General features: G+C 38.3%; 1 protein-coding gene across 3 annotated transcripts in view; it reads left to right on the plus strand.

The window, feature by feature from the left end:
• Nucleotides 1-13,361, plus strand: part of ATP11C (ATPase phospholipid transporting 11C) — a 174,188-nt gene that overhangs the window by 129,770 nt on the left and 31,057 nt on the right. For all 3 annotated transcript variants that reach the window (XM_060086703.1, XM_060086704.1, XM_060086702.1), the window contains 3 exons: nucleotides 1,519-1,621; nucleotides 3,103-3,248; nucleotides 7,973-8,032. In XM_060086703.1, coding sequence (XP_059942686.1) covers nucleotides 1,519-1,621; nucleotides 3,103-3,248; nucleotides 7,973-8,032 — 309 coding nt within the window. The remainder of the gene's footprint in view (nucleotides 1-1,518; nucleotides 1,622-3,102; nucleotides 3,249-7,972; nucleotides 8,033-13,361) is intronic.

The raw sequence follows: 13,361 nt of genomic DNA on the forward strand, positions 1-13,361 counted from the left end.
TAGTTTTTGGTAAATTGATTTCTTTTTTGTGAAGCTATCTAGAGATTGAAGAGAAGTTCTTAATCCAGGTGACCTGGGACTCAGTAAAAAAAAAACTCCCATGTTTATCTACCTAGATCTTTCATGGTTTTATGGTCCATGACAATATATCCTTTTATCTTTCCACAAGGACAAGCTTTCATCCTTTTAAATCTATATTTTCATGCAGAAACTGTCACCCTTGATAATTTTATTGCCTTCCCTAGACCTTTCCTGGCTGGATTTTTCTTCCTTGTGGTTTAAATCATTACTGCATACAGTATAACAAGTGCAATTAGTTTAACCAGTATTGTAGCCTATTAAACACAAGTTTACTTTTGTGGATGACTCACAGATTATTTCTGACACTCTTATAAAGTTTTTAAAAAGAACCAAGTTGAGGTGAAGGATTGGGAGAAAGCTGGCATTTCACAGTAACATCATTTTTGTGTCAAATGGATTAGACGTGGGTTTTTTTTGGTATGTTGTTTTATACAACTAAAACCTGACTGAATTTTGTTTAAAGAAAAGACTGCAGGGTGGTTTTGCCTCGTATAAATTATTTTTAATCAGTTATGTGAAAATGGATTTTATTTATGTTACCTGGTGAAAGCCATTGTGGGTACAAAATTTTTGCAAGGCATTATTTAACTACTGAATTACATAAGCTTTTTAAAAGCTGCTAGATTCCAAGGGGTTTTGAGGGTTGACACATAAAGCAGTCATTATCTAAAACATACGGTGGGAGGACAGCTGCTTACCCAATACTCTTCCCACAAGTAACTCTGCCAGGAGAACATTTCTTTTATTCAATACTTACCATGAACACAGCATTGAGCTGCACTGTGCCATCGACACATCTTTAAGAGACACTCAGGGAATAATGACAGGATTTATACACATATCTCAGGCATCTTTCTGCAAAGCTCATCACCTTTAAGGTGCCCCCTTTTGAAATGCAGCTACCTGTATGCGAGATCATATCATATCATATTGGGCACTGGGTGATTTAGTAAAGTTTAGTCGACAGCTAGATGGAAATAAGGGTTGGCATGCACCGAGGGGAGGTGGGAGTGTCAGCAGGGAGGAGAGAGGGAGCGGTAACCAAAAACATGGTTCTCTCACTGCCTACTTTTTGCATGTTTCCCCAAATCGGCTCTCTGGTCTCCACTTTCTCTCATTCAGTACGTGATCTGAAAGGACACAGGAAGCAATGACAAAAGAGGGAAGCGTGCTGACCTCTAATGTAGGTATGAGGCATGGTTTTTGACAGTTCATACATTCGCAAAACCAGAAACAAGTGGGCGCCAGTATTACATTTTGAAAAGCTGCGTTCTTCTGCCCCTGAGAATTCAAGACTGGTTGTACTTATATGCACAAGCTACCTTTCTGTTTGAAGGCCTCCATTTACAAGTGTGAATGAGGCAAATACCCACAATGTAGTACAATCTCACATTCTGCTTTGACCTTTTCTATACCTCTTTTGTATTTAATGTTTAGATTGTGAGAATGGTGAAGAATTTAAAAGGCAGCCCAATAACACTGTCGATAGGTGATGGTGCCAATGATGTTAGTATGATCTTGGAATCCCATGTGGGCATAGGTAAGAAACATCTAATGAGATGGCAGCTGTAAGGTATCAGTATTGCTTTTAGGTAGAGTGGTCTTATTATTCTAGAGATTGTTTTGGTTGCTCATCTTGAATCCGAATTTGGGAATGATCATTGTTAATCAAAAGAAGGTCCTCATCGGATCATAGAATATGTCCATGCTAGAGTCCTACCCATGGTGGGAATGTAGCAATACAGAGTTGGAGGATATTATTATATTAGCCAAGTAAAGTGAATTTCCCAAACCTACTAGCCATGCAGTTGATCATTTAGCTGTCACTTTGGCAGCATGCATGAAATTTTATTGATTTTTCGCCCCTGGCCAGATCGCCTGCTTATGTTGCTGCACTATATCTTTTGAGATCCTTAACTGTTTGGGACTAAGAAACGATAATTGGCTGGCTGATTTTCCACATGGCAATATCTCTGCATGGCGGTTTGGGCTGTAGTTGTGAATTTACATGTCGGCATGCAACAACAGCTTCTCTAAAACCTGCACCCTTTCCTCCCCTGTCAGGCTGCTGGGAGGCAATCCTAACACCACCCCAGCAAGTGGTTTTTTGGTGGGTGAGAAATAATGGAAATAGTATCTTGGGGATTATTGTACCACAGTTTGGATTCCCAAATTCTTTCCATTTGCAAGTAACCCTACTTAGTGTGGAACTGTAGTTCAACTCATTGGTTATTGACTGTGGAAATGGCCTAAAGCTGCTTGAGCTTATGGAATACTTGGGCTGCTACTCAGCCTTGCAGGACATTTGGTCTTGTCTAAAACGTCCATAACACATTTGGTCCATGCAAAAGGTCCTTGAAATTTGGTCCTGTCCAAAACCATTTGGCATGGACCAAATACGCTCGTGGACATTTTGGACAGGACCAGATTTCAAAGACCTTTTGGCATGGACCAACTGTCTTATAGTCCAAATGTCTTGACATTTTGGACAGGACCAAATTTCAAAGATCTTTGGTGTGAACCAACTGTCTTATGAACATTTTGGACAGGACTAAGTGTTTGCCAACCACTACTCAGTATCATTCAGTATAAGGACTTAACCATCTCATTATAACTCTTCAGGTTTGAGCTCTTAGACCATAATCCCCAGGTCTCTGAGTTGCTTTAATATGGCACCTAGTCTGGTGTCATGCATAATTAATCACTTACTAAGTACCTTTAAAATAATTTTCAGATTTAACTTTTTCCTCAGGATAATTTTTGCCTTATAATGATTAAAATAATGATTCTATTAATTATTTTATGTTTTGTTATAAATAGGTAATTGTCAATTAAACATAATTTTACTTTTTATTGGTAAGTCTCACTGTCACTGTTGAAAGCACTTTTTGCTTAAGAAAACAAATCTAAACTATTCAACTGAACTATACATGTAAGCAAGTAAAAAATACGAAAGTAACAAGTCAGGTGGTTACTTATTCTATAAAAATACTCACCCTATAGAGATTTTTCTTTTTTTAGGTATCAAAGGCAAAGAAGGTCGCCAAGCAGCCAGGAATAGTGATTATTCTGTCCCAAAGTTTAAACATTTAAAGAAACTGCTGTTGGCTCACGGACACCTATATTATGTAAGAATAGCACACCTTGTACAGTATTTCTTCTATAAGGTATGTGATGAAATACTTGTGATTTAACTTATGACTATTTAACCCAGCATTGGCTCAGCTTGGTTGTAGGGTTTTTTTTCCTTCTTTTTTCATGTTTCTTTTACTGTCTTAGTACTGAAATTTGTGGTCAGCAAAACAGAGGCAGTCTATTTAACGAATCAGAAACCAGAAATTCCTTTTAATGCAAGAGATTTGAGATGAAAATGTTTAAGTCAACTTTCTTAAAGTATAGTTTAAATACAGTACAATGTACCCATTAAATGTTTACAGTTCAATTTTGACAAATGTATGCATCCATGTGGCTACCACCCAAACCAGATATAGACCATTTCTATCACCCCAGAAAGTTTACTTGTGCTCCTTTCCAGTCTTCTCCACCCCTGCACCAAACAACTAATCTGATTTACATTACTCTGTGATATATAGTAACATATATGGCATATAGCATATAAATTTAGATATAATTTATGCAACATACGCATTAGGTTTGCCTGTTTTAGACGTGTACCAGAACTTGATCTCCTGTCCTATGTTTTATTGTATACAGTTTTTTAAAGTTTTTTTCACTTTTTGTTTTGAGATAATTTCATACTTTTTAAAAGTTTCAAAATTAGTGAAACCTCATATACTCTTTGCCCAGCTTTGCCAACTGTTAACACCTCAGATAACCCACAACATAGTTACCAAGATCAGTAAATTGATATTAATTGGCCCATTATTAACTAGTCTATATACTGTACTGGAATTTTGCTAATGGTCCCACAGGTTTTCTTTTTGTGGTCCATTTCAGGCTCATGGTTGCATTTAAGGATCATGATCTCCTTAGTCTTCTTTAACCAAGGATAGTTCCTGTCTTTTTTGTCCTAATGATCTTAACATGTTTGAAGAATGCTGGCCAGTTAGTTTGTAGAATGTCCCTCAATTTGGGTTTGTCTAATGTTTGCCTGTTATTAGACTCAGGTTTTGCATTTGGGCACAATTACCACAGAAGCACTATTGCAACCTGCTGAATGCATCATATCCCAAGGCACATGTTGTCAATATGTCTCATGATAATGTCAGCTTTGATAAGCTGGTTCAGATGGTGTTCTGAGGGTCTCAAGACCCCTCAGTTTTGCTCTGTGTAGTTTCATTTGAAAAGAGCATTCTCCTGCTAAACTAGATATTTTATTCTATGTTGAAATTCATTACTATCATTGTTCATTCTGTTACTCAAATTGTCACAGATTTGGCGCCTGTTTCCTTTCACCATGTCCCCATCATTTTTAAATTTTTATTTTATTGTGATAACACTTAACATGAGCTCTATGCACTTAACAGATTATTAAGTGTATGGTACAGTATTGTTAAGTACAACAGATCTCTAGTACTTACTTGTCTTGCATAACTAAAACTGTATACCCATTGAGTAGCAACTCCCCATTCCTCCCTCCCCACCCCTTCCCCCTCCCCCGGCCCTAACCTTTTTTGAAGTCTTGTTTATTTTCTGGTACCACATGATGTTCTAGGCTCCTCTTGTATTTTTCCTGCCCCAGTCCTGGATTCAGAGTTTTCTGCAAGGATCACTTATTCCTTTCCATTATTCGCAAATGGTATTTAGAAATCAAGATCTGGGTGCTAGTTGTGCTCATCGCTACTGAGCTGAAGTTGTTGGGCTGAAATTAAAGGTATCTATATAAACTCAATACTTGAACTCAGTTTATACAGATACCTTTGATTAAATCCAGCAGCACAAGGTTCATTGTAACCTTTCCCTTTTCCATTTAGTAACTCCTTTCTTCAGTGGTGAGAAACCTGGTTCTCATCCTCATTGTGTTTATTTATTTGCTAACTCCTCAAGTACACTTCAAGTAGTTCCAGAATTGCTACTCATACTCCTGTGAGAAACAGATCTAACTTGAGAAATATATTTGTGAGCACTTTTTGTCTTTAGTTTTTGTCTTTAGTCTTAGAGAATGTAGTCAAAACACTGTTTCCAAAATTACTTTTTTTTTCTCCTTTTCCACCATTTCAGTGTGGTTATGTTATTTATATAGTTAAGGTTTGTGGGGCCTTGGACTCAGTAACTTAACAGCCCCATGAGGGGATGGATGGTTATTCTCTCTTACCTCCCCTTAGTAGAAGAGCCTGTGAAGATTTGCCATACAGATCTGCCTAGCAATCTGATCCTATTCCAGAAGCTTGGTTTCCCTCTTTAAGATTTTGGCCTGCAATTCAAGCAACTGCCACCAGATGGAAGGAATGCTCTGTTAAGAAAAACAAAACAAGCATTAAAATGGCTAATATTTACCAGTGGTCAGTAATTTACATATCCTGGTTCCCAGTTTAGGGGATTCTGTCCTCATTAGGATTTCTATGCCCATTATCATCTTAGTTACTGACTTAGCAATATTCCTGTTTTAGTGCTGCCTTTTGTCCCAAGATGATTTCTAATACCTTTGACCCTCTTTGGCTGCCTTACTCTTATCTTGCCATTGCATCTTCAAGTTGTTGCCCACCCCTGGAGTACTGCCCTGACAGGTCTTCCTGCTTTCTATTTCTCCATTCGCTCCTCCTTGCATAATTGAGCCAGGTTAATGTTTAGAAAATACCACTTTTCAACTTGTCCTCCAGAAACTCCACTCTCCATTGTCTTAAGAGTTAGTCTGGCTTTTAAGGCACCCCACAGTCTGACCGTGCCCTACCTTATATGTTTAAAATACATATGGCCTTACCTTGGTTCCTGCTATCACCATATCCTATTCATCTGTAACACCTAGTTCAAAGTCTAACTTCTTTATTCATTCGATCAACAAATATGTTTGAATGTGTTACCATGTGCCAAGAATTGTTTCAGGCACTTGAGAATTCATAATGGAATAAGACAGGCGAAGTCCCTGTTTTCATGGAACTGTTATTCTAATGGGAGGGTCAGACCTCCCCTTCCCCCAAAGCAGCCCCATAATCCACACCAAGCACTGCCTCTTCCAACCTCAGAACACTTCTTTTATATACATAAAGTATGACTCTAGAAAGGCTACAGACAGTATTTTGTATTCTGCCAGAACTGATACATTCGAATGAGTGTTGCCCTTCCAGGTGATAACCTTGGGAGCTCCAACACTCTGGTGCTGTAGGCCTTATTCAAAATACATGTAGCAGTTTTCTGTAGAAATGTCCTCCAGAGCCTGCAGTGTATATTTACCTAAATATCCTCAGCTGCTGCAGTTGTTCATGCTTTAATGATCCATTGGATTTTTAAAACAGCCTCAAGTCTCCCAGCCTTGTAAATTAGCTAAGTGAGAATGTGTGAGAGGAGGAAAGAGACTGGTTTTTTGACATGATTCAAAAATGGGCTATTGGGGACTTCCCTGGTGGTGCAGTGGTTAAGAATCTGCCTACCAATGAAGGGGACACGGGTTCAAGCCCTGGTCCAGGAAGATCCCACATGTCGTGGAACAGCTAAGCCCATGCGCCACAACTACTGAGCCTGCGCTCCGGAGCCCACAAGCCACAACTACTGAGCCCACGTGCCACAGCTACTGAAGCCTGCATGCCCTAGAGCCTGTGCTCCACAACAAGAGAAGCCGCTGCAATGAGAAGGCCATGGACCGCAACAAAGAGTAGCCCCCGCTCGCCATAACTAGAGAAAGCCCGTGCGCAGCAATGAAGACCCAACGCAGCCAAAAATAAATAAATGTATTTATTAAAAAAAAAATAGAGCTATTGAAGGTGCTGCCCTAAGAGAAATCCAGAGACACCATGAACAAGTGACAGCAGCGCTGAAATACAGTCACAGCCTGTATTGAAGGACAGCACTCATTTGAAAATATTAGTTCTGGTGGTTTTGCCTGAAGACGTTAATTTTAGTATTTATCATCTTACCTAGTGGCTTTTACTGCCTTATGAATTCTCAGCTTGTATTTTTTTAATATGTTTGTTTTTAGTGTTCTCCCAGTTAAATGATAAATCCCTTAGAAGTAAGAAGTCTTGTTTTTTGTATCACCCACAGCGTCATCTTTACATATAGTAGGTGATCAATAATAGCAGTTAATTGTTTGATGAGGCAGTAAAGCATTAGTTGATACTTGTTCGTGTCAACGTACACTATAATTTCCTGACTACTTATTGGCATTAATTGACTTTTTTTTTTTTTTTTTTTTTGCTGTACGCGGGACTCTCACTGTTGTGGCCTCTCCCGTTGCGGAGCACAGGCTCCGGACGCACAGGCCCAGCGGCCATGGCTCACGGGCCCAGCCTCTCCGCGGCATGTGGGATCTTCCCAGACCGGGGCACGAACCCGTATACCCTGCATCGGCAGGCGGACTCTCAACCACTGCGCCACCAGGGAAGCCCCTGGCATTAATTGACTTTTAAATATAGACTTACGGCTTTATGTCAGTCTACTTTGTGATGATTTTGCAAACCCACTTGGCATTTAAGGTGCAGTAGCATTAGGTGTTCATATTATATGAGCTCATTTCTTCCCTAGAAGAATAGCAAGAGGGTCTCATAAAGTAACTGAGGTCCTCTTCTGCCTTGGTAGGGCAAAAGTTGGTATTAATATGAATGTAATGGTTTGTTTTGAATTGTTTCCTTACAACTCTGGAGTAGAAGTTTATTGCATTGTGACATTAGAAGGACTTAGGACTGCCTGTAGACTATCTGGAGTAGAGTTTCCTGTTTTACTTTAGAAAGTTGATCAAGTGAAAAGCATTAACCCTTTTCTTCATTTTTTTTTCCAGAACCTTTGTTTCATTTTGCCACAATTTTTGTACCAGTTCTTCTGTGGATTCTCACAACAGGTTTGTTTCCCTAGGTATTTCCTGTAATGTAGTTTTTCTGTTTGTTTTTGTTGTTGTTGTTGTTGTTTTGTTTAAATTTATTTTATTGAAGTATAGTTGATTTACAAGGTTGTGTTAGTTTCTGGTGTAGAGCAAGGTAATTCAGCAATACATACATATAATAGTTTCCACAGAAATGTTAGGGGTTTTTTAAAATTATTTTTTATTTTTTATACATCAGGTTCTTATTAGTTATCTATTTTATACATATTAGTGCATATATGTCAATCCCACTCTCCCAATTCATCCCACCACCACGACCACCCCCCCCGCGACTTTCCGCCCTTGGTGTCCATATGTTAGTTCTCTGCATCTATGTCTCTATTTCTGCCTTGCAAACCAGTCCATCCATACCATTTCTCTAGATTCCACATATATGCATTAATGTATGATATTTGTTTTTCTCTTTCTGACTTACTTCACTCTGTATGACAGCCTCTAGGTCCATCCACATCTCTACAAATGACTCATTTCGTTCCTTTTTATGGCTGAGTAATATTCCATTGTATATACGTACCACATCTTCTTTATCCATTTGTCTGTCATTGGGCATTTACGTTGCTTCCATGAACTGGTTACTGTAAATAGTGCTGCAATGAACATTGGGGTCCTTTTTTTTTTGAATTATGGTTTTCTCTGGGTATATGCCCAGTACTGGGATTGCTGGGTTGTATGGTATTTCTATTTTTAGTATTTTAAGGAACCTCCATACTGTTCTCCATAGTGGCTGTATCAATTTACATTCCCACCAACAGTGCAAGAGGGTTCCCTTTTCTCCACACCCTCTCTAACATTTGTTGTTTGTAGGTTTTCTGATGATGCCCATTCTAACCGGTATGAGGTGGTACCTGATTATCGTTTTGATTTGCATTTCTCTAATAATTAGTGATGTTGAGCAGCTTTTCAAGTGCTTCATGGTCATCTGTATGTCTTCTTTGGAGAAATGTCTATTTAGGTCTTCTGCCTATTTTTTGGTTGGGTTGTTTCTTTTTTTAATATTGAGCTGCCTGAGCTGTTTATGTATTTTGGAGATTAATCCTTTGTCAGTTGATTCGTTTGGAAATAATTTCTCCCATTCTGAGAGTTCTTTTCATCTTGTTTGTAGTTTCCTTTGCTGTGCAAAAGGTTTTAAGTTTCATTAGGCCCCATTTGTTTATTTTTGTTATTATTTCCATTACTCTAGGAGGTGGATCAAAAAAGATCTTGCTGTGATTTATGTCAAAGAGTGTTCTTCCTGTGTTTTCCTCTAAGAGTTTTACAATGTCCGATCTTACATTTAGGTCTTTAATTCATTTTGAGTTTATTTTTGTGTATGGTGTTAGGGAGTGTTCCAGTTTCATTCTTTTACATGTAACTGTCCAGTTTTCCCAGCACCACTTATTGAAGACACTGTCTTTTCTCCATTGTATATCCTTGCCTCCTTTATCATAGATTAGTTGACCATAGGTGCATGGGTTTATCTCTGGGCTTTCTATCCTGTTCCATTGATCTATTTCTGTTTTTGTGCCAGTGCCATATTGTCTTGATTACTGTAGCTTTTTTTAATGAATTTAATTTATTTTATTTTATTTTTTAATTTATTTTTGGCTGTGTTGGGTCTTCGTTGCTGCGTGCGGGCTTTCTCTAGTTGTGGTGAACAGGGGCTACTCTTCATTGAGGTGCGCAGGCTTCTCACTGTGGTGGCTTCTCTTATTGTGGAGCATGGGCTCTAGGTGCACAGGCTTCAGTAGTTGTGGCTCGCGGGCTCTAGAGCGCAGGCCTAGTAGTTGTGGTGGATGGGCTTAGTTGCTCCGCGGCATGTGGGATCTTCCCGGACCAGGGCTCGAACCCATGTCCCCTGCATTGACAGGCAGATTCGTAACCACTGCACCACCAGGGAAGGCCCTGATTACTGTAGCTTTGTAGTATAGTCTGAAGTCAGGGAGTCTGATTCCTCCAGCTCTGCTTTTTTCCGTCAAGACTGCTTTGGCTGTTCAGGGTCTTTTTTGTCTCCATACAAATTTTAAGATTTTTTTCTTCCAGTTCTGTAGAAAATGCCACTGGTAATTTGATAGGTATTGCATTGGATCTGTAGATTGCTTTGAGTACTATAGTCATTTTCACAATGTTGATCCTTCCAATCCAAGAACATGATATGTCTCTCCATCTGTTTGTGTCATCTTTGATTTCTTTCATGAGTGTCTTATAGTTTTCTGAGTACAGGTCTTTTACCTCCTTAGGTAGGTTTCCTCCTCAGTATTTTATTCTTTTTGTTGCAATGGTGAATTTGATTGTTTCCTTAATTTCTCTTTGTGATCTTTCATTGTTAGTGTATAGGAATGCAAGAGATTTCTGTGCATCAATTTTGTATCCTGCAACTTTATGAAATTCATTGATTAGCTCCAGTAGTTTTCTGGTAGCATCATTAGGATTCTCTATGTATAGTATCATGTCACCTGCAAGCAGTGACAGTTTTACTTCTTTTCCAATTTGTATTCCTTTTATTTCTTTTTCTTCTCTGATTGCCGTGGCTAGGACTTCCAAAACTATGTTGAATAATAGTGGCAAGAGTGGACATCCTTGTCTTGTTCCTGATCTTAGAGGAAATGCATTTGGCTTTTCACCATTGAGAATGAGGTTTGCTGTGTGTTTGTTGTATATGGCCTTTATTATGTTGAGGTAGGTTCCCTCTGTGCCCACTTTTTGGAGAGTTTTTATCATAAATGGGTGTTGCATTTTGTCAAAAGCTTTTTCTGCATCTGTTGAGATGATCATATGGTTTTTATTCTTCAATTTGTTAATATGGTGTATCACATTGATTGATTTGCATGTACTGAAGAATCCTTGCAACCCTGTGATAAATCCCACTTGATCACGGTATATGATCCTTTTAATGTGTTGTTGGATTCTGTTTGCTAGTATTTTGTTGAGGATTTCTGCATCTATATTCATCAGTGATATTGGTCTGTAATTTTCTTGTTTTGTAGTATCTTTGTCTGGTTTTGGTATCAGGGTGATGGTGGCCTCATAGAATGAGTTTGGGAGTGTTCCCTCCTCTTCAATTTTTTGGAAGAGTGTGAGAAGGATGGGTGTTAGCTCTTCTCTAAATATTTGATAGAATTCGCCCGTGAAGCCATCTGGTCCTGGGCTTTTGTTTGTTGGCACATTTTTAATCAGAGTTTCATTACTTGTGATTGGTCTGTTCATATTTTCTATTTCTTCCTGGTTCAGCCTTGGAAGGTTATACCTTTCTAAGAATTTGTCCATTTCTTCCAGATTGTCCATTTTATTGGCATAGAGTTGCCTGTAGTAGTCTCTTAGGATGCTTTATTTCTGCGGTGACTGTTGTAACTTCTCCTTTTTCATTTCTAATTTTATTGATTTGAGTCCTCTCCCTCTTTTTCTTGATGAGTCTAGCTAAAGGTTTATCAATTTTGTTTATCTTCTCAAAGAACCCACCTTCGGTTTTATTGCTCTTTGCTATTGTTTCCTTTGTTTCTATTTCATGTATTTCTGCTCTGATCTTTATGATTTCTTTCCTTCTGCTAACTTTGGGTTTTGTTTGTTCTTCTTTCTCTAGTTCCGTTAAGCGTAAGGTTAGATTGTTTACTTGAGGTTTTTCTTGTTTCTTGAGGTAGGCTTGTATAGCTATAAAATTCCCTCTTAGAACTGCTTTTGCTGCATCCCATAGGCTTTGGACTGTCGTGTTTTCATTGTCATTTGTCTCTAGGTAGTTTTTAATTTCCTCTTTGATTTCTTCAGTGATCTCTTGGTTATTTAGTAACGTATTGTTTAGCCTCCATGTGTTTGTGTTTTTTACGTTTTTTTCCCTGTACTTCATTTCTAATCTCATAGCATTGTGGTCAGAAAAGATGCTTGAAATGATTTCAATTTTCTTAAATTTACTGAGGCTTGATTTTTGACCCAAGATGTGATCTATCCTGGTGAATGTTCCATGTGCACTTGAGAAGAAAGTGTAATCTGCTGTTTTTGGATGGAATGTCCTATAAATATCAATTAAACCTATCTGGTCTATTGTGTCATTTAAAGCTTGTGTTTCCTTATTAATTTTCTGTTTGGATGATCTGTCCATTGGTGTAAGTGAGGTGTTAAAGTCCCCCACTATTATTGTGTTACTGTCAATTTCCTCTTTTATAGCTGTTAGCAGTTGCCTTATGTACTGAGGTGCTCCTTTGTTGGGTGCATATATATTTATAATTGTTATATCTTCTTGTTGGATTGATCCCTTGATCATTATGTAGTGCCCTTCCTTGTCTCTTGTAACATTCTTTATTTTAAAGTCTATTTTATCTGCTATGAGTATTGCTACTCCAGATTTCTTTTGATTTCCATTTGCATGGCATATCTTTTTCCATCCCCTCACTTTCAGTCTGTATGTGTCCCTAGGTCTGAAGTGGGTCTCTTGTAGACAGCATATATATGAGTCTTGTTTTTGTATCCATTCATCAAGCCTCTGTCTTTTGGTTGGAGCATTTAATCCATTCACGTTTAAGGTAATTATCAATTTGTATGTTCCTATGACCATTTTCTTAATTGTTTTGGGTTTGTTTTTGTAGGTCCTTTTCTTCTCTTCTGTTTCCCACTTAGAGAAGTTCCTTTACCATTTTTTGTAGAGCTGGTTTGGTGGTGCTGAATTCTCTCAGCTTTTGCTTGTCTGTAAAGCTTTTGATTTCTCTATAGAATCTGAATGAGATCCTTGCAGGGTAGAGTAATCTTGGTTGTAGGTTCTTCCCTTTCATCGCTTTAAGTATATCATGCCACTCCCTTCTGGCTTGTAGAGTTTCTGCTGAGAAATCAGCTGTTCACCTCATGGGAGTTCCCTTGTATGTTATTTGTCATTTTTCCCTTGCTGCTTTGAATAATTTTTCTTTCTCTTTAATTTTTGCCAATTTGATTACTCTGTGTTTTGGCATGTTTCTCCTTGGGTTTATCCTATATTGGAGTCTCTGCACTTCCTGGACTTGGGTGGCTATTTCCTTTCCCATATTAGGGAAGTTTTTGGCTATAATCTCTTCAAATATTTTCTTGGGTCCTTTCTCTCTCTCTTCTCCTTCTGGGACCCCTATAATGCAAATGTTGTTGCGTTTAATGTTGTCCCAGAGGTCTCTTAGGCTGTCTTCATTTATTTTCATTCTTTTTTCTTTATTCTGTTCCACAGCAGTGAATTCCACCATTCTGTCTTCCAGGTCACTTATCCGTTCTTCTGCCTCAGTTATTCTGCTATTGATTCCTTCTAGTGAGTTTTCATTTCATTTATTGTATTGTTCATCTCTGTTTGTTTGTTCTTTAA

The sequence above is a fragment of the Mesoplodon densirostris genome, chromosome X (assembly GCF_025265405.1).
Source record: "Mesoplodon densirostris isolate mMesDen1 chromosome X, mMesDen1 primary haplotype, whole genome shotgun sequence".
Lineage (NCBI taxonomy): Eukaryota > Metazoa > Chordata > Mammalia > Artiodactyla > Ziphiidae > Mesoplodon > Mesoplodon densirostris.